Genomic DNA, 21,621 nt, shown 5'->3' on the forward strand with positions numbered 1-21,621 from the left:
TTAAATGCCACAAGAATCTTTGTTGTGTTTGTTGAAAAATACTCGCATAGCTATTATGACAGCTAGAAAAATAGTGAATTATGGGGGGAGGAATTGAAAAAGAAGAGGAGTAGAGCAATGTAAAAGACAAATCTTACCACATTATTTATGAATTAATGAAAAAGATGATTAAAAAAACAAGAATGAACTTGTAGATAAAAAAAAATCTGTAACTTTCATAGTTTTCTCCCTTCCATTCTCATATAATCCCCTGTCTGTATCAAAGTAACCATCTCATTCCATATCTGTTTGCAGTCTGCATTGAACTTTAAAATCCTCATACTTACCCTATACAAAGAATACAAAGTGTTACTGTATTTACCATTGACTTTTCTTGATTCTCAGGATAAATAGTGCCAATGGTCTGGAGATCAGGAGCATAGGGAGCCAGTCCTTCCTGACAGTGACCAATGTCACTGAAGAACATTATGGCAACTATACCTGTGTCGCTACCAACAAACTGGGAATCACAAATGCTAGCCTATTTCTTTACAGTAAGTATGGAAGTGAAAAGAAAATATCTGAGTAAATTTCACTGTTGTAGTGAAAAAGATGCTCTGTAGATAGGGCAATCTTGGGTCCTAAAATGAATTAAGCAAAAGAGAAGAGAAGAGAAAGAGAAAACATCTTTCTACTCCATCCTCATATCCAAAGAAAATTAAATAGGAAGATCTCCTTCTTTAAAGTCAGGGGCTTACTTCCAAGTAGCATTGCTTAGATTTTCAGTATAAATTAACTTAGTTTCCAAGACAACAAATCCAGTTCCATTTGGAAATAATACTATTAAGCTGTATTATTCATAATTATATCCCAGCCTTAAACTAAAATTAGTGTGATTGAAAGCCATCATCAAAATATATAATATTGATATTATATTATTGATATATTATAATATAACTATTATTTGAATTATTGATGAAATGTAATTTGACAACATGTAGAAAGAAATGCAAGTTGAAATAAGGACAGAAAAGAAAGAATTATCTTTCAAGACAATTCAAAAGAAGTTGAAGCCATAGATCAAAATCTAATAAAGAAACATTGCTTGGGTTTAAAGGTTGTTTTCATGAGCTGTGAGAAAAGATGAATATAGTCGAGAGAGAGACAGAGACAGAGACAGACAGAGACAGAGAGACAGAGAGAGAGACAGACAGAGAGACAGACAGAGACAGAAACAGAGAGAGAGAGAATCCCAACCACAGCTAGATACATATAATGTTTTCCATGGTCCTGAGACTAACTTTCCATCATTCCCAAATATAAATTATTAATACAAATTTCTGTTTGCATTGTAAAACAAATGAAGGTAATTCTGTAGCCTTAATTGTAGGCATTTTGAAACAGTGTGACAAAAAAAAAGTGAAAATAAAGCAAATGCTGCCTTTTGGTATAGGTTTACATTTTTCAACTTAACTTTTTTGTTAAGAAAATAATCAAGCCGAGAAACAGGTGCAAATGTATCTATTTACGCACATATGCATGAATGCATTTTCTAGGTTCCAAATTATCTTTTCTTAATCTTTGATAAAAATAGAATATAAAAAATCAAGTTATTTCTTAAATCAGCAAGGTCTTTTAATAGTCTTTTCTTGGAAACATAATCAAGAAAGACAACTATACCATTAGGCAGCTGAAGGATAGTTAGCAGCTGGGAGGATAGAGATACTTCAATAAAAATACCCATTAACTTATTAGCCCTCACATTCAAGGACGCATTGTTAAAAAAGATCTAATTCTGATGACAGACAATACTTTAAACAATGATTCATTGTTGAACGGGGTCCAACATTTTCTTGACCATTGTGATAGACCAACTAATTTAAGCTTCAAGTCAGACTAAAATATATTATTTCATTCTGTGTTTTACCTTGGAGTAATGGATTATACTTCTTTGGATTTTTTCAGCAGTTTTCAAGGTCTTTATCCAGTTAGCACAAACCATTTGAATGAGTCATCACCTTTTATCTCTGACTTCAGAACTTGTAGCTTTTGAAAAATATAAACCAATAATATGGCTAAGAACAGATGCACAATATTGATACTTTTATAAAGAGCTAGGTAAATGGAACAATAAGGCAAAAATGGTCTTATGAGGTTCATTGGTAAATGTGCCTTAAATTTGCAGATTTGGAAGCACAGTGCATAGGAGCAGAGACCCAATCACTCATGTTTCCTTACATCCACAAATGTTTCAATTATTACTCATGAGGTCAAAGAAATAAACCAAAAGCAACTGCTGTTCAGATCATTCTTGAAAGTTGCTGCAGTTTTGTTTGACTTTTTCTCAAATGTATCACAGGAGGAAGTTGATGGAAGGAAAACAAAACAATAAAATAAACAGCCATTGTAAATATTGGGACATTACTTTGACTATGTGTATCCTGTACATATTGAAGCAATGTTGAATCAACAAAAGGAAAAAAAACCCACACCTAAATTATGGATCTACAGATATAAACAATGAGGTTCTAGCTTTTTTAGTCTGGATGCTCAACAGCTTCCAAAGTTATTCCTTCACTTATATCCTCTTTCCTTTTCTTTACACGTTATCCTTTTACTCACTAAAACAAGCAGTAAAAGAGGAAAACAGAATATGTATCAGTTTGCAAGAATTTGTTTTTGTAGAAAGGAAAGAAAATGAGAGATCTACTGGACTTTCTGTTTTGCAGAAGGAATGTCCTTGTTCTAAGATCCTTGTTATAGGATATTTGTTTTTCTTTCAATAAAACCTAGCCATTCTTTGCAGTAGGAAATGTGCAGAATATGTATCAGTTTGCAAGAATTTGTTTTTGTAGAAAGGAAAGAAAATGAGAGATCTACTGGACTTTCTGTTTTGCAGAAGGAATGTCCTTGTTCTAAGATCCTTGTTATAGGATATTTGTTTTTCTTTCAATAAAACCTAGCCATTCTTTGCAGTAGGAAATGTGCAGCCCACAAAGAACAGGAAGATCTATTTATGGGCAAAGGCTGATTTTCTTTCAATCTTGCTTTTTCATTGTACCTGTCTTAGCCCTGGTAGACATTAAAGGACTAATGAAACTCTTCCTATGCCTTCTGAAAAGATAACCTGATTAATTCAATAGGACTTATTTTCAAATAAATAGGCTTGAGTCCGCACTGTAAATCAATGAAAGCAAAATACTATATATTGTTCAACAATTCCCTTTTTAGGTGGTCTTCAAAAAATAATATTAATTAGTAGAGATTTGTGGATCACCTACTTTCTTCTTCAATCAGATACTTCACATTTTATACACTAAAGAATCTGGTAGTACTTTTTAAAATCTAATCTTGTTCTGAAAGACTTATGCCCTTTAATTAGGTTTGCTAGTCTGCAAAGATACTTTCATACTCCTTCTGATTTTTGGCTACCACAAACTAACATAGCTTTCCTCCTACAAGGACATCTCTTATATGTCATTCTGCTTTGGCGAAGTGTCAGGATGGGGTCAAGCACTTACTTCACTAATAGTAGTTGCTGCATATAACAGGCAGTTGCTCTTATCAAAGCATAGTGAGAAGCAATAAAAGTTTTTTCCCTACCCATTTCAATGAGTTTCCAGAAATAAAACACTTTTTGAAAATCTGCCCAGTCCTGTTGATGGGATTTATATATATTTTTGTGACTTCTAATTGCTCCATTTTACCAAGAAGGCTTTCTAGCAGGCAGATTCTCACTGCCTCAACAGGCTCCTGAATATAAATAGTTGTAGTAACAGATTGGAAGAAGCATTTGGCCAGACTTCTATCAGTAACATACATACCAGCAAGAACAAAAGTATTATGCTTTATTTTCTAGCCTATTCTCTGTTTAGAAATTACTATCATATTCTTCCAGCCAATGTTTTAAATTCATAGTTATAAAAGGGGTTTGGTCTAATTTTTTATTGAGAAAAAAATTGAAGAATACTTTCTCTGGTTTGGCTATAGATCAGCCTAGATGTCTGAGAAAGTGCTATGAATGCCAGTCAATATCCAAACTTGGGTTGGTGTCACTATTTGATAATATTTAAATCAAAGTTAGTAAACTACAAAGGTAACAAATTCAGAGTTCCCCATGCTATCTAGATTTTTGCTCTGATATAATGTCTCAAATTCTATATCTCTGCAGGTGTCTATTGGCATATTATATACAAGACAATGTACAATATGGGAATATCAAAATAGCTCATTTATTTGGTGTCATGAAGGTCTAAAAGTGCCCATGAATAGCAGAACATTCTTATGTAATTTTAAAATAATTTAAACCATCTTACCTATGCAGACAATAGCAGAGATAAATCCTAACAAAGATAAAGTATACTTCAGGGTTCTGCCTCCATTTAAATTTTTGTTCTTAAAACCATCTGAAGAACAAATAAATCCAGATTGAGATCAGTCCTAGAACCTAATTCCTATGTGTTTTCAATATAATGTCTGCAACAAGACTATATTCTATTGTGAGAGAAAAAGGAGAATAAGTGGATATATTCCTGTACCCCTATGTACACTCCTTCATTCAACATCACCTTAACATACATATAGCCTTAAGACGTTAGTATGACTTCCTAAAGTTTCCTGTAAGATAGGGGAACTGTAGTTATTTTTACAATGAAATAGAAAAATTTAAAAAAGAGATCCCAAGAAACTGGCCATCTGAATTGTGCAAACTGAGCAGACTTAACTACTGTCTCAGCATTTTGAAAAAATGAAAATGTTGTGTTTCTATGCATATACATATGTGCTAAAAGGAGCACAATTTATCACCCTCCAGCTTTGTAGAAACATTAGACTTCAGAATAAATCCTGGTGCTTACTTAGCAGCCAGAAGGGGAAAATACATTACACAAAGCAGCTGTTACCAATTGGGGAGCCGTTTACTAAGTTTAACTATGCAGGAGCCTGAATTATTGTTTCAGAAGATATGAAGGAGTGGTATCCTTAAATTCCTGTACAATCCCATGAAAAGATATGACTAATTTAAAAATTATACTTGTTGCTATGTTTAGATTGTCATAGGTTCCAAAGCATCTTTTCAGAACTAAATCTAACATTTCCAGTATTAAGTCAGAAATAGGACATACATATATATGTACCCTATCACATATAGTTCATACCTGTCAGCGTTATTCAATGTTCTAGTAAGCAATATTTTGCAAAGTTCAGAAGAAGCATAAGAAGTTTTAAGGAAAAGAAATTGGAAACATTAAAGTAATTCTAATTTACACTAACTCTGTTCACCATCCCTCTCCCTTTAGGTCTATTGTAAGAAATCTACTCACTTAAAATAGTAATTGATTGGAGATAGTGAAGTAAAATAACCTACTTAGGGCTTTGCAAATCACCCATACTTCCATCATATCCTTTTATCACTTCATATATTATCTTTTTGCTTTTTAGGTTGTCAGCTCACATTTTGAGGAACTTGTCAATTTCGTCAATCCATTATTTTCTTGGTCGTCTTCTTCCTCCTCTCAGCCCATTCATTCTTCCTTCTTACATTTTCTGAATTTTTGCTCAATGCATGACCAAACCACTTCAACATTCTTATTTTTTAGATCTTTTGTAGATGTGTTTTCAGACATCTTTATCCAAAGATTCTAATAGTTAATAAACAATTTCTAAATGTGATTATAAAATAAAAGTATGCAAATGTAGTGTCTTTTTAAGGCCTCAACTATGGTTTGAGTATGATGGCTACTTCATCCTCCTCAATATCAACTCTCTCAGGTAAATCATACAGGAAACAATTAGATGAGTGAATTCTATTTTATTGTAAAACTAAATTAAGTCTGAAGGTACAAACTTCTCACTGCCACTTTAACTGCATCATCAATTAGAGTAGGCCTTCCTAAGTTTCTTTCTCTAACTATTAAGCCACATGGGAAACCTCCCTCTCTTGTCTGACTGTTTCCTAGATAGTATCTCTTCCTTTTATCACCCATGGTTATCCACATATTCTATTACACCCAGGGTTCAAAACTAACTGGAGACTATTGCCTTGCAGTCTCTTTCTTTGTCAGGAGAGATTCCATGAGCCAGTTTATTCATCATCTCTTTGTTCTTCGCCATAGTTGTTGTCTCTATTTTTCATCTTCACTCTTCTGTTCTTTCCTCACAAAATAAGCATCCATTCATTCACGAGACTGTCACTTGACGCTATTGCACACATTTCTAAGCTGTTTTCAATTTATTTTTTCTAGACATATTCAACGGACACTTTCATATAACACATTAGGCAAAAAAAACATGCTCTTAAAACAGGCATTTTAGTTTCTTTTAATAACCAAAATCAATCTGTAACTTCTCTGATTTTTCATGTCATGCTTGCCTCAAGCATTTTACTCCAAGGTATAAGTGTCACACAGAGTAACAAAATAAGTTAGAATCATTAGGGCAGTGCTAGAGTGGAATAAGAGAGGTGTCCCACAGCAGGCAGCAGAAAGGAAATGTAGTTTTTCACAAAGCGAAGCAGTAATGAGGCCAGAATGCTTTAGAATAACCACTTGTGAAGAAGTGACTTGCCAACTGTGTGAGAAAAAAGCAAATAGACTTAGGTTATTTAAACACACTAAATAACAAGAAAATCTTATCACTGCAGCTGACTATTTTCCCTTAACAATAAGCCCCCATTGCTCCATAAACACTAACTTTCAGTCTAGCTGTGTATTTTCCAGGCAAAAAGGCAATATCTTCTTGCACCTGCTGAGTGGTAAAACACTCGCATCAAGGCAGTTAGCGTAGGGAAATCTGTCATTATTCCCAGGTATGTACTTGACCTTTTGTTTCCTGATTTGTTTATGGACTTTCCAGCAAGTCCAGTTGTAATAATACAGGGTATTGAATTGCCATTGGGTTCTGAGCAAGCTTATAAGTAACTGGTTGCCCCCTTTAAAAATCCTGTGGGAGGTTGTGGCATAACTTTACAAGCAATTCTCCTTCCTGGAGTTTACAAATTCTAGCTACAGTTATATCCTACATATTTCGTACAAGTATATAGTATGACTGGTAAGGTATAGAAAGAAATTTACTGAGTCAAAACTTTCCCTTAAAATGAATTAATCTCATAACTTTCCAAATGTCCGTTTAACCTTTCCACTGCCCCACCCTACACTTTCTCTTAATCCACATGTACTTCACAATGAAATATAAAAACTATCATGATAGATCAGGACATAATTAGGTTTTGTACAGTGTTACATTTTCTACAGGGGCAAAGTATGCATATTGGAAACTTCTGTGATAAAGCATAATGATTGTGTCTTTCTTCCTAGCTATTCCCAGTGATTAACAATTAGAGGGTTACTGATTCTCATCCTGGAAAATACATTTAATCACTAGGACAAATATTGTAGTGGTGGTTGGTTTAGTGGTTTAGTGGTTTATTCGACTTGTATGCCCCCTATTCCCAAAGGGACTCAGGGCGGCTGACAAACCAGGAGGGAAAGGGCACAAATACAAAAAGAGTAAAAACAGAAACAAACAGCAATACAAAACAATTTAAAAAGTCACAACAAGCACAACCAATTCGAGTGGGGGTAGAACTCAACAGCCCCAGGCCTGCTGGAACAGCCAGGTCTTAATGGCTTTACGGAAAGCCTGAAGGGTGGCGAGGGTCCGAATCTCCATGGGGAGATCATTCCAGAGGGCCGGAGCAGCCACAGAGAAGGCCCTCCTCCGGGTGGTCGATAGCCGGCATTGGCCGGCAGATGGAATCTGGAGGAGGCCTAATCTGTGGGATCTAATGGGTCTATGGGAGGTGATTGGCAGAAGGCGGTCTCTCAAGTACCTAGGTCCAATACCATGTAGGGCTTTATAAGTGACGACTAGCACCTTGAAGTGTATCCGGAGACCAATACCTGTTGATAGTTTTATCAGTAGCTAACGTGGGTAGCAGGATGCTTAAGCAGGGACAAAATCTCTCCAAAAGGCTCTTTGTTATACATACCCCTTCATAGCACTCAGAACTCATCATTACAATGGCCCAAGTGTCCAGGAATTGGATAGTCATAGGTCTCCAGAAAACTGCCATTATACTATCTACCCACCTATCTTGGAGAACCATGTTTCAAAAGCTTTAAGACATTAGTAATACTACATTTGAGTCCACAGGAGGCTGATAGCATTGCACAAAAGGCACCATAAATATCTGGAGGAGATTTGTTGGCACCAAATTTACATATGAAACGGAAGCATGTCAAAGTACATGGCAACCTTCTGTTTGGTGCCTCCATATATACATAAAGGGAACATCCCAGAAGTACCAAACAACATATCTAAAATTTTGTAGCCCAATGCATGTGGAGAGCAACAGATTGTAAAAAGCTAAAACAGGGAGACCAAAGTTAAAGTCAAATTGTATTCTGGTCCAGTAATATGTTGAATGAAGCAAGATTGCCTACATTCAGCAAAATGTCCACGGGCACGTATAATTAATCACTTTTGGAATACATACTACCTCGTCATTGCTCTGAATTATAGGTGAGGTTTTTTTACTCTATACTAGTATTAATTTTCTAGGTTTTTTTTTTAAGTAGAAACCCTGGCTTCTTCTTATGAAGAAAAAAATCAAGCTGATTTAATTGTGCATGAATATGCTGTCTTCCCAAGAGTTTTTCATGTAACTAACTCTACAGTGATGCTTTTATAAAATTCTTTCTTCATGTAAAAAGAAACAAAGGCTCCTCTCAGGCAGATGTTTCATAACTTCACGAGAAAAAAAATATTATACAACAGTTCCATCCTTTTGTCCTTCATAAAAAGTGCTTATTAAGAAGAAAGATGAAGAAATGTTGGTAAAACATGGGAGAATTACAAAAAGTCATTCATAGCAATTCTTGAAACAAAGTAATTGATCAATAAAGGCCTCATTTGGAAACTCACAGAATGGTAACTTGGTCAAATGTGCAGAAGCTAGTTAGATAGTGCTATAACATTTTTAATGAAATTCAAAATATTGTTGATTACATACATCTGAAAAAATCTTTTACGTGAAAGACTTCTGATGATAGACAAACAACAATATAATGAGGAAAACAGATATATCATGAAAATCAATTTTCGCAATGGAAAAAGTTTTCATAATTTCTTCAACACTGGCCCATATGTACTGAGTGATTTACTTAGTGATTACCTTTCAGCAATGTCACAATATACATTAGTGGTATCAATTCCACTACAATGACAAAATTAGGATGTTTGTACAATGATTTAATTAATAAGGTCATGCTATCTTAACTCTCTTTGCTTACTGTATTGTATTGTGTTTTGTGTTGTCTTCAAATGAGCCTTATTCCAATGTTTGGTGTCACACATTTAGTTCTTTGAGGTAGAAGAAATCTTCATTTGAGTCAAAGCAATTTAAGTCCGGAAAGTCTTCAGATTATAACTGCTGCTTGTTGCATTTGGAAAGTGCATATTCCTTATTGTTTTGCTTTGTTGTTTTCTCGTCTCTTAGAGAAAATATTACCCACACTCCCCAATATTTTTACAGGTCAGTATATGTTTTATGTCACTTAGCTTTTGAGCTGGGTCATTCTCCATCAATTGAACAAGTAGTAAGTAAGATTAGGTAGTCAAATATTGCTTAAAATTTCAGAATATAACAATTCATCCTGACTGCATCTCCAGTTGTTTCAATCCCTATCTATTCACTCTGTAGCTAAAAAACTAAACCAGTTCTAAAGCCATGAGTAATTTAAATGTAAATCATCTTAAATAATTCAACTTATTCAAGTTTCTTCATTAGCTTTTCTCTACAAGTCATATAGTATAGCACACAGCTGCTATACAAATATCAGCTCAGAATGCTTTGGGTGATAGAATATTAACTTTGAGTTATTAACCCATATTAAAGTTTATCATTAAGGAAAGCAGTGATGCCACAGGAAGATTGCTAAACTTACCCTCTACATAATATGAAAATGTAGCTTTCGTTATATTATAAATAAATAAGCATAAAATGTAGCTTCTACCTAAAAAAACCTTTGTATTCTCATTTAGTTCACAATAACTTACTTTCCACCACCCAAAAAATAGGTAGAAACAATTCCTAGCTTAAAGTACTACTGTAAAAAACAGAATTTTAACAAACTAGTTCTTAAACATAGTGTTTTTGAATTGAATATTTGGATTCTATCAATGATATTCAGGACCAACAGACATTATTTTCTCACAGTTCTGCATAATTTTCTAACTCTGCTGTTCTGGTTACTAGTGAAGACTAGATAGCATGAAAGAAATGGGTCTTAGAGGTACAGTCATGAAATGGTCTTATATGAATTTTACAAGTGACATTGGCATATTGCCCAGAAATAAGCTATACTGAATACCATATAATATTAAATAAATGTGCATGGTATTGTACCAGCAATATTTTGGACTTTTGTTTTATTTTCAGATTAAGCTTTTGTAGTTCATGTTCACTCAGGATCAGGCATTGGGTCTATTTTTTCAACATTTGTCTCACAATTGTTCAACTAATTTTCAAGGGGAGGTCTTTCAAATGGCTAGAATGTTAATAAAGCTACTGGCTAAAAGTGAGCAAGGAAAAAAAAGTGAAACTAAAATACAATTAAAAGATATACAGAGGCAAAGTAAGAAGCAATTAAATTAAACCTATTGCAATTATATACAAATAACAAGAAAAATAGTATAAGCCATTGGGAAACAACCATTGGAAAAATAAATCAATTAAATGTGATTACCATATAAAGCAAAAAGGTAAATATACAGAAGCAGTTTTAAAAACTAAAATCTGTTTTGGTTTAGTTTTAATTTTTCTGTATTATTTACACTTTGGCTTTATGGATGAAAAAAAACTTTTTACTTAAATTTATAGATTGTATTATTTGTCTTATTAAACACCAACATACCTTAAAGAAAAAATATGTGTATTGTTACTTGGATATTTGTTTATATCTAATTTTCTGTATAAGCGCATCCAAATGGGTTCCAGATTTGAAACCCATTATGCAGTAAAAGTATTCAGAGACTAAAGAGACAAAAACAATTGATCCAAATAAGATCCTTCTATTGAATTTAACCTTTTATGTTACCTTGTTGAAATTATGTTTTCAGAACACATTGAAAGATGAAAATAGGGAGAAGAAGCAGAGTGATTTAAACTATAGCAGCATTCATAAATTTAACTAGCATCAGTGAGGGAGCCCTGTGCCCATTATATATTAGCCAGATTGGTTTTCTATATTAATGGGTCAGAGAAGATAAATCCCTAAAACTTGCCTTAAAATTCAGAACATTATTGCAAATTACCAATTCTGGTGATTTTAAGAAATAGAGAATGCTAAAATTTTAATAGTGGCATTTCAAGAAAACTGAGTTATACTTAAACTTCTCTTTAAATAAAACTTGAGTGTGTCTAATTAAATTGCAGTGCTAAACATAGTAATAAAAATAAAATATTTTAGGGTACGTTAGAACCTTCTTCTGAATAAATATGTTCAGAATTGTATTATATCCTGTTCCTTGACTGGAACTGAACTTCTCCACAGGACATGATCAGATTTTTTTCCCTGAGAACTCATGCCCTAGTTATAAATATAAATATGTCTTATTCATATTAAATTATATCAAGATTTTTGTCCTAGCCTTCTATAGAATATGAATCAGTCGGGGTATATGTTTCATCCCTTATGCTTAAGAGTTTAAGCCTTTTTTTGAGAGTAGTGTTTTGTTTTCATTTTTGCTGTTCTGTATTATATTTTTAATATTCCACATCTGAGTTAATGTTCAATTTCCCTTTATTTTAAATTGCATTAGCTACATCTCAACATGTCTCCAGTGTATCCAGAATTACTATTATGATCTTAATTCAACAAATCTATAATTTCAATACATAGGCCTTATTTTTCCTCTAAATGTTCTCAGCAGTTGCTCTGCCATGGGCAGTTAGCATAGATATTTGTGCTTCACTGTATGCCCTATCTCTGCAATTTACCCTTGGGGGTGACCTCAGGAAAAATATTAAATTCCTAAAATATGTAATTATCGCTAAAAGATAATTATTATTTTAGAAGCCATCATAGTCTGTGGTGACTGCAAATACTATTAAACATACCAGCAAAATTCTCCGGCTCCCAGCCTTGCTTATGGAAAGCTGATTTACAATCTAATAAGAGGTTTTTGAAAAGGTGTTTCTCTTCAGAATTTCCATAACTCCCACTTCAATTTTTAAAATGAAATCCTGAAGGAATATATTTATTGAATCTTTAAGATGACCTAACCATTATAATAGTTAAAGTTGTTTATGAAGAGGGTAAAAACGCAATATCACAACAAAAAAACTTCCTGGGTTATATTAAAAGAAATGAGAAAGTCGTGTAATCCAGTGGGTTAAAAATCAGCCTAGCCACTGCCTATTGGAAGAACCAGATCCTTCAGCCCTTCAAAGACAGCAGAGTCAGGACTACCTTAACCTTAGGCAGTGGTGAAATTCAAATTTTTTACTCCAGTTCTGTGGGCGTGGCTTGGTGGACGTGGCAGGGGGAGGATACTTCAAAATCTCCATTCTCACCCCACTCCTGGAGGAAGGATATTGCAAAATTTCCATTCCCACCCTACTCTGGGGCCACCCAGAAGTGGTATTTGCCGGTTCTCTGAACTACTCAAAATTTATGCTACCGGTTCTCCAGAACCTGCTGAATTTCACCCCTGCCTTAGAGGTTTTTCTCTTTCATCAAAAGAGAAAACAAGTATCCCAAACCCCTAAAATGGCACTTCTTCATTGAGAGGTCCCCAAGTATGCTGCCTCATCTGATTTATAGAATGGGAAAAGACAATTGGAGAAAACCTGTTTTGAAAATAACCCAGCCTGCAGTTATAAAGGCTTTATAGATAGTTATCAATGCTTTGAATTGCACCTGTAAGACAATAGGCAACCAGTACAAGTCTTAAAGTACAGGTTTTATGTAGGCATACTGAGGTGCTCCGATCACTACTCATAGCCCCATTCCAGGATGATATAAAGAAAGATCTCTGTGGTTCAAATCCATCGCAATAAACACTGTACTGTAGTGGCTTTAATATCCATTAGATAACTCCACTGTAAACATAGAGTGCATCAAATACTGTTTTCCTTATTAGATGTACAATGAATAAAATCTTATGGCTTGCCTGAATGTTCCATGTTCACCTGACAGTTTACCAACTCTGTAGACAAATTCAAAGCTTCCAAAGTATTTTTTTGATACTGCTTTGCATCTTCAACTTCAAAGTTAACTATCTTTCAGTTTTGTATATCTACCAAAATATTGCTCCCTTTATTTTCTCTAAGGGCAGAATCAGGAGAATTGTGGCATTAAACTGGAAAAAAAAAGATAATCACCCACTGCTTTTATGTTCTTGAATGAGATACATAAATGAAATGAGTGCATCTAAATACGTAGGGGTAGGGAGAATAACAGTAACTATTTTGTGAAGCAATTACTGATTGGAGAATGACCCTGCATTGACAATAGCTAGTTGTAGCTAGTTACTTTTTAGATATAGTTGTTGTAGCTATACTAATACTTTTATTCTAAAGGTGGGATGGACTATAGTCAACAATTTGAATCTAAATTGTCAGAGAAGTACAACTGATTTCCTTTATAGTAGTTTTTTATTCTCAACTAGAATTCCTAGTGCTCAAGATTTCTTTTTTCTTTTTTTTGGTTAGGTTATTTTTCATGTTCTGACATGTTTTACTATTATTGAAAGGGACACCACCTATTGGCTTTGTATTTTTTTAAAAATACATTTTTAAAAAATGTTATCACTACCCATTATGTTTAGAGAATATAAAGGATTGATATGCTCAAGTCTAAAAAACACTGAAATTGCATAAATCTGAACAGAACTGTAGTTTACAAGTAGTCCTCAACTTCTCACCATAGCTGAACCCAGAATTTTGGTCATAAGACATTGCAGTTGTAAGTTGTGGCACCACATAACTGACTCACTCCTATGTCAAAAGAAAACAAATATATGTTGGAGAAAAGCGATAAAAAGTCTTGTAGACAAATTGTGTACGTTTTTGGGAACCCAATTCAATTTCATACAATACAAAAATGTGACCTTTGATATATACCCAATGTATCTGACAAAGCTCTCTGGATTCACTAGTTACCTCCCTACCTCAGGAGACCAATAAATGTATCATATTAGTTTTCCCCTAATGAGCAACCTAAATTAATGAATTTGCTGGTACAGTATGACCACAGAGACTGAAAGTCTATTTCTTAGTCAATTGTTTTTGTTTTCTAATTTTCTTTGAGTTTTTCTTTACATCACAGATCCAGTTCCGAATATTTTAATCTGAAATTTAAAGATAGAAAAATGGGAGTGTAAAGAAAAAGACAGTAATTATTCATTCCAATTGTTATTTTTTTAAAAAAAAAAAAAACTCCACAAAATATATCCAAGACAATAGCAGCCAAAAGACACTAACTTTACTAGATGCAATTTCCACACATCAAAATAAGTCAAGGAATTTTCCTTTTAAAAAATGGCTCCACATTTTGCTGTCTCGTAGGCCATTCACCAATTCAAGATATTAATGCCATTTTGAGAGTACTGGATTTATCTTCAAAACTCAGGCTCTGGCTAAGCATGCTAGTGAAATACTTGCCATTCAGCACCTGTTTTATCAATGATAAATCACATTACACAGGGCTGGGTTTGCATGATTAATACCATTGCCTGAGTGTGCTAACAACAACAAAAACAGCAATAGAAAATTGCCCATTCTCAGCAAATTGGTGTTCTACAAAAGCAGAGAATGAGATCCAAGGTAATTGCAATGAAAAGTGGGGGAAACGTTCAACTGTTATCCGTCTTTCTCTATTTATTAAAAGCATTTCCACACTTTTGAAGCTAAACCATAAGAACAGCTGCCAGATCAGGCTGCAAAAAATCTGGCTTACCACCAGATGCAGACAAGAATTTGAGATACTTTTTTTATCCTTTGACTGCTAACAATTATCTGGAATTTTAAAACTCAGTTCTGATATCCCTAATTCTAAGAGGAGTGCTGAATATCTATTACATAAGAAATACAAGATTTCTGCCAGAATTATTGTTCAGCACAAGGTTTTTCCTTTGCACTATTTGATCAATGGTTCAGCCTATTATTGTATGCCTGCATGCAAGAATTTCTTGGTTTCTAAAACTGATAGCTAATGATGGATAGTTGTAACAACATTCAAGGTAAGTTGTACTATGCATTATTAAGAAGGACAAAAATGTGACATGGACACTATGTTTCTGGCACCCCATGTCACTTATAATGTATAATGCCACCTGCAGATTCAAAGAATGATAAGTAGAGAAGGATATTGTGTGATTTCATATTGGCTGAAGCAAACCCAACATGTTTTTTCTATATTCAGTTTTAGGACATGTGTGAAGAACAGATTGTGTTTTATGTCATATTTATGCAAATGTATTGAACATTCAAAAGAGTTCACAAATTGTTAAGCACCATTGTATGTTAAGATATTGTATAGCTAAGAATAACTGTGCTATTCAATTATAGCAACAGTATTGGCAACAAGTGCCATAAACCTAATTGGAATCATAAATTTGTCATTGGTTCAAAAGTTACATATCATAAGAAGTATAAGAATGAAGATTATTTTGGTTATTTATGAAACTATAGCAGCAAGTGAAGCTACAGTTAAAGATGAATACCAGTGATAAATGTGATTGGAGCTGGAATAAAGAGGAAGGGTTCAATATGACTTTCCTTTTTATAGGGTGACACTTCAGGGGGAAAAAAGCAACCAAGAATTTGTGGCATCTTTTGGACAAACACATTTATTGTGACATAAGCTTGTCTTCTGTCTTGACATTATATTTTCTAAAGTGATACAGGCCATTGGTTTGCCCTTGGAGAAATTTATAATGTAGTCTCAACACTACTTATAAATGCCTTTCCTATCAGGATAAAAACAACAGTGTAATTTGCATTTATAGAAGAAACACTTCTTAAAGTTCTAATGGGCTTTTAATAAAAGAGAAAAGCTGTGCCCAGAACAAAATTCTTCTCAATAAATTTAAAGAATGCCACTAACAACCATCTAGGTAGCAAAAACATTGTAACAGGTATATATAGGAGTAATCTCAAAAAGATGAGGGAGAGGGAGACATCGTCAAATAATCAATCTGTAGAAATCTATTGTACTCTTTGAGAGATATACTAAACCTCAATGTAACTTTCCCCAACTTGGTGACTTCCAGATGTGATGGATCTTCTATTCTCAGAATTCAAAGCCAACATGCTGGTCTGGAATTCAAGGAAATAGCACATCAATGCATTTAGGTAGATGGGTGGCAGATTGGAGAAACCAAGAATAATAGATCACTGGTGTTTTCAGTGATTTATCATAAGAATCGTAGAATTGGAAAGGGCTATTTAGGACATTGATTCTTACTCCTACTCTGAGCAGGAAACCATGTACAAGTAGATAATGTTCTTGTATATGTTATCAGAATAATTCCACTATGAAATAGAAATAGAATAACAGAGTTGGAAGGGACCTTAGAGATTTTCTAGTCCAAACCCCTGCTTAGGTAGGAAACCCTACACCAGACAAATGGTTATCTAATCTCTTCATAAAAACTTCCAGTGTTGGAGCATTCACAACTTCTGGAGGCAAGTTGTTCCACTGATTAATTGTTCTAGCTGTCAGGAAATTTCTCCTTAGTTCTAAGTTGCTTCTCTCTTTGATTAGTTTCCACCCATTGCTTCTGCCAGGGGCTTTGGAGAACAGCTTCACTCCCTCTTGTTTGTGGCAGCCCTTGAGATATTGGAACATATTGTTATGATATTGGATATATGAAACAGACAGCTATTCTGTGGCAATTGCTGCCTTTGTGAAATAACTATATACAACAAAATATGCATTCTTAAATGGATTAAAATATAATAGTATAAAGTAGTTTTAAAAGAAAAAAGAATCCAATACAAAATAATTGCACTATGGAATTAAAATTATGAATCTGAATCCTTGCTAGAGGTGGGTTGCGCGGTCCGGATTAGCCGAACTGGTAGTGGTGGTGGCAGGAGGCTCCGCCCAACTGCCCAGGCACTTCTGCACATGCACAGAAGCATCGCAAGCATGCATGCAAGCATGAGCAAACCAGTAGCACAGGGATTTGAAATCCACCTCTGATCCTTGCTCTCTTCTTTCTTGTTAGGAAAATATGTAATTTTTAAGCCCTGGTCAGAGGTTTATGTGTTAGGAGACATACTTCAAGCTGCATGTCTGTATGTCCCAGCTTCATATTAGATTATTGCACATATAGAAATAGATCTAAAGTGAGGTTTAAGTGTGTTTTGCCCCTGTTCATGAAAAAACCACCCTCCAAATGATTCCCTATCGAACATGCTGCTAGTTTTTTTGAGATCAGTGAGCATCCAAAGGGTTTTGAATCTACCAGTTCCACTTGGAAATCCTCAGAAAGTCCCATTGTTGTCTTCAAATATTTCTTTCAGTGAAACAATGGATGTTAGATCCTAAAAATGTTACATTTGTATAGATTGATTTGAAGGATTTAAGGAACACTTTCAAGTTTTTCAGAGATGCTTTTCCCCAGCACTCATCCACTTGATGGATGGATGAGCACGATAGAGCTTCTTGGGTATTATTCCTAATCTTTGGTATGCTTTTTGCCAGCAGAATCCTTATCCTCTTTCCTCATGAAATTGTTATTATTATGGTTGGTTGCACAGGCAGGCAGATATTTAAGCTGGATTTGGCATTTTTATCCACCTATTGATTCTTCCCAAGTACCCAGGTTAGGCAAATGTTCTGTTTAATAATATCAGAGGTGTCGTCACACAATGTAAGGTTTTCCAAGTAAAATTGCCTTTTGCAATGGACTGGTTATGATTTTCTCAGTGCTCTGTTCAGGTGGTACTTCAGATGTTTTGGAATTGCACCCAAGATGCCTGCACTATTTTTGCCTTCTTTTTGCCATAATCATTCTACTTCTATTTGCATGTATTTTGTGATATTCCTCCAGAATAGAGTTGTTATATTCTGCTATCTCTGAGTATTGAAATATCTACTCTCCAGATTTTTTTTTGTCTTTCACATTGACAATTGTTAAGTCTGGGGAGCTTACATAGCAGTTGCCTGTCTGTTTGAATTAATCCCAGAACACTTCAGCTTCTTCATTTTCTATTATTTTCTCTGTTTTATGGTTACACCAGTTTTTGCTTGCGAACAAATGATATTTCTTACAGTTCTTCAATTGCACCATAGCTGTTACTTTGTCGTGACATTGCTTGTCAGTCTGTTCAATCTTCTTGCAATAACTTACTAAGTGGTCCACTGTTTCTTAGGTTTCTTTGCAGAGGCAACATTAGCTGCCAGTTGATGTCTTCTCAGTTCTCAATTATTTCTATTTTTTTTTTAGAAATTTGTCTCTTTCTTCATGTTTCCTGCTGTTATATATTGCCAGGTTTTGTTATGATCTGCTTTGCCTGGCTTTTTTTTTTAATGTAGTAGCCATGTAATAATTTGCCTTGCCATGTCTCTTTTCTGTTCTTCATTTGATCTCTCTTGTAGGCCAGTTTGGTCTCTATAGTACTCAGCCTTCATGATATACTAGCTTCAGTGCATCTTCTTTACTGTCCTTCACATATTCTCCCAATGCACTTTTTTTCTTCTTCAACCATCTGATGTACTTGCAACATTCCACTCCCACCTATTTTCCTTGGTAAATAGAGCCTGCCAATGTCACTGCCAGGATGAAGGGTATGATTCGTTATCGTTATTTTTCTGGTCTTCCTATCCAGGGCCTTTAGTTCTCCTTGAGTCCAGTTCACTATTCCAATTATGTATCTAATGACTGGAATTGCCCATCTGTTAATTGCCTTGATGGTATTTCCGCTACTGAGCTTGGAGTATAAGATCTTCACTCTCTTGTTATATTCGCTCCTAACCTTTTTCTTGACTTCAGTGTGCTTGATATTGTCAGCTTAAAAGATGCCCAGGTATTTGTAATGATCCTCTTCATCCAGACGTTTGATTTTAGGCCATCTTGGTTCCTTCACTTTTCACTATTTTTCCTTATTTAATTGTGACTATGGCACATTTGTCCAGCCCAAACTCCATTGCAATATCTTGGAGATAGATAGATAGATAGATAGATAGATAGATAGATAGATAGATAGATAGATAGATAGATAGATAGATAGATAATTACCATATTTTTATGGGAGAGACATTCTTCATTTGGCTCCTTTGGTGAGATCTATTCAGTACAGTTGAACCTCTGGCATAGCTGTTGTCTTCCTTAGATCATACAAGACCCACAACTGCATCAAGATAGTGCCTTCCTGGAGTTATTATTGTTGTGGTTCATTGCACAGTCAGCCAGATATTTAAACTGGATTTGACATTTTATCACATTTATCCACATTTTTATCTTATTATTATTTAATCTTATCAAGAGCCATGGTGGCACAGTGGTTAGAATGCAGTATTGCAGGCTAACTCTACTCTCTGCTCAAGATTGACTCAGCCTTCCATCCTTCCGAGGTGGGTAAAATGAGGACCCAAATTGTTGGAGGCAATATTTAGTTTAGTGATTTTATTAATATTTATAGGCCGCCCTTTTCCCTGAGGGGACTCAGGGCGGCTTACATAAAAATAGGGAAGGGAGGGTACAAGACAATAACGCAAAACAATACATAAGAGTAAAATAGTACACAACATTCATTCATCATTCGGGTGGGGACAGATCATAATCTTTATCCCCAGGCCTGACGGGCTAGCCAGGTCTTAAGGGCTGTGCGGAAGGTCTGGACGGTGGTGAGGGTACGAATCTCCACGGGGAGATCGTTCCAAAGGGTCGGAGCTACTACTGAAAAGGCTCTCCTCCGTGTGGTTGCCAGTCGACACTGACTGGCAGATGGAACTCGGAGGAGGCCTAATCTATGCGATCTAATTGGCCGCAGGGAAGTAATTGGCAGGAGGCGGTCTCTCAAGTACGCAGATCCACTACCATGAAGGGCTTTATGAGTGACAAGTAGCACCTTGAAGCGCACCCGGAGATCAACAGGTAGCCAGCGCAGCTCGCGGAGGATAGGTGTTATGTGGGCGAACCGAGGTGCACCCACAATCACTCGCGCGGCCGCATTCTGGACTAGCTGAAGTCGCCGGATGCTCTTCAAGGGCAGCCCCATGTAGAGCACATTGCAGTATTGCAGTGTGCAGAGTCACATATGCTGACTCTGTAAACTATTTAGACAGAATGGTAAAGAACTGTGAAGTGGTATATAAGTCTAAGTGCTATAGCTATTATTATTGGTTCATTGCATAGTCAGACAGATGCTTATTACCACTTAGTGCCATATATTGTGGGAGCAGCAAGTAAAAATGATCAGGTTCTAGTTTGATTTTGATCATGATAACAGAGATTAATTGCTGGGATGTTTGTGTTTTATTTAATATTTATATCATTTTCCTTTTATAGGCAAGTACAGATTGGGTTTCTTTTATTTTGAAAACAATTGGGAATGAATAATAATGGCTGGCCCAAAGTCTGGTACTCTAGTGGTCTCTACATCTGAATGTTCCTAAGACTTAGTGAAACACTAAAATATGTTGGATGTGTGATTACTTTGTGGAAAGTGATTACTTTCCAAAATGCATAATACAGTCTAGTATTCAACAACTTCAGAACTCATTGCAAACATTTATGCTGAGGTGTCTTGCTCTTCCCCATCTGTGTATCAAAGTTTTTTTTTAAAGAATACCCATGATTATTGCTAGGTCTTTAAAATTATATATTTGCTGCAGTAGATGTGTAAAACTATTTTGCAGCACCTTTCAGCATTTACAATGTGGCATGATGTCTCTTACCTGAACATTGTGATTTCTTGTTGCTGCAGAAGCTAGTCCAGTTTAAGAGCTGGCATGTTTTTGAGAAAATTATTGTTTATGGAAAAATTATTGTTCTGTTATCCAGAAAACGAAGTCCAAATGGCACGATATAAATCTGCCACCTCAAGCAACAGAATTAGGTTCCTTTCCAACGTATAGCAAAGAGATAGGGGGAAAATCCCTAAGTACCAGCTGCAAATCCCTCAAGCCTTGGAACTGAACACAGAGCTTTGGAAAAAAGAAATTAAAACTTTCAAAGTGTGACCTTGGAAATGGATTTAATAGTGTTCCTCCATTTTAAGCCTTCCTGAAAATGAAGATTTCATCGTAGGAAAGTGTAAAAAAGAGAATCAACAGACTAAAAATTACTTTTGGTTGAGGTGCTGCCTATGTCAAAATCTAGTTTCTCTAAGTGAGACAGTAGGAAACTAAATACATCCTTTCATTTGTGTATTTATTCAGGTAGGATAATTTAATTACCCCCCCCCCCAGATATCTCAGTTCCCAGAAAATATCAAGATTTACAATTGCCATGTGCAGTGTGAGTGTCTATATCCAAATCACCCATGTATTTTATTTCCCATGCCAGCAATGGGCAGCAAGAGTGATAAATTTTCTCTTACTAATTGGGAAGATATTCATTCATATCAGTTCCATCCTCCTTCCTTTTCCTGGGTCATTGCAGGTAATAATAAACACAAATCAGTTT

General features: G+C 35.1%; 1 protein-coding gene across 1 annotated transcript in view; it reads left to right on the plus strand.

The window, feature by feature from the left end:
- LSAMP (limbic system associated membrane protein) overlaps positions 1–21,621 on the plus strand; it is a 491,916-nt gene that overhangs the window by 459,277 nt on the left and 11,018 nt on the right. Inside the window, exons 6-7 of the mRNA XM_032219924.1 lie at positions 385–533; positions 9,476–9,511. Coding sequence (XP_032075815.1) covers positions 385–533; positions 9,476–9,511 — 185 coding nt within the window. The remainder of the gene's footprint in view (positions 1–384; positions 534–9,475; positions 9,512–21,621) is intronic.

This window comes from Thamnophis elegans, chromosome 6, assembly GCF_009769535.1.
Source record: "Thamnophis elegans isolate rThaEle1 chromosome 6, rThaEle1.pri, whole genome shotgun sequence".
NCBI classification, from domain to species: Eukaryota; Metazoa; Chordata; class Lepidosauria; order Squamata; family Colubridae; genus Thamnophis; species Thamnophis elegans.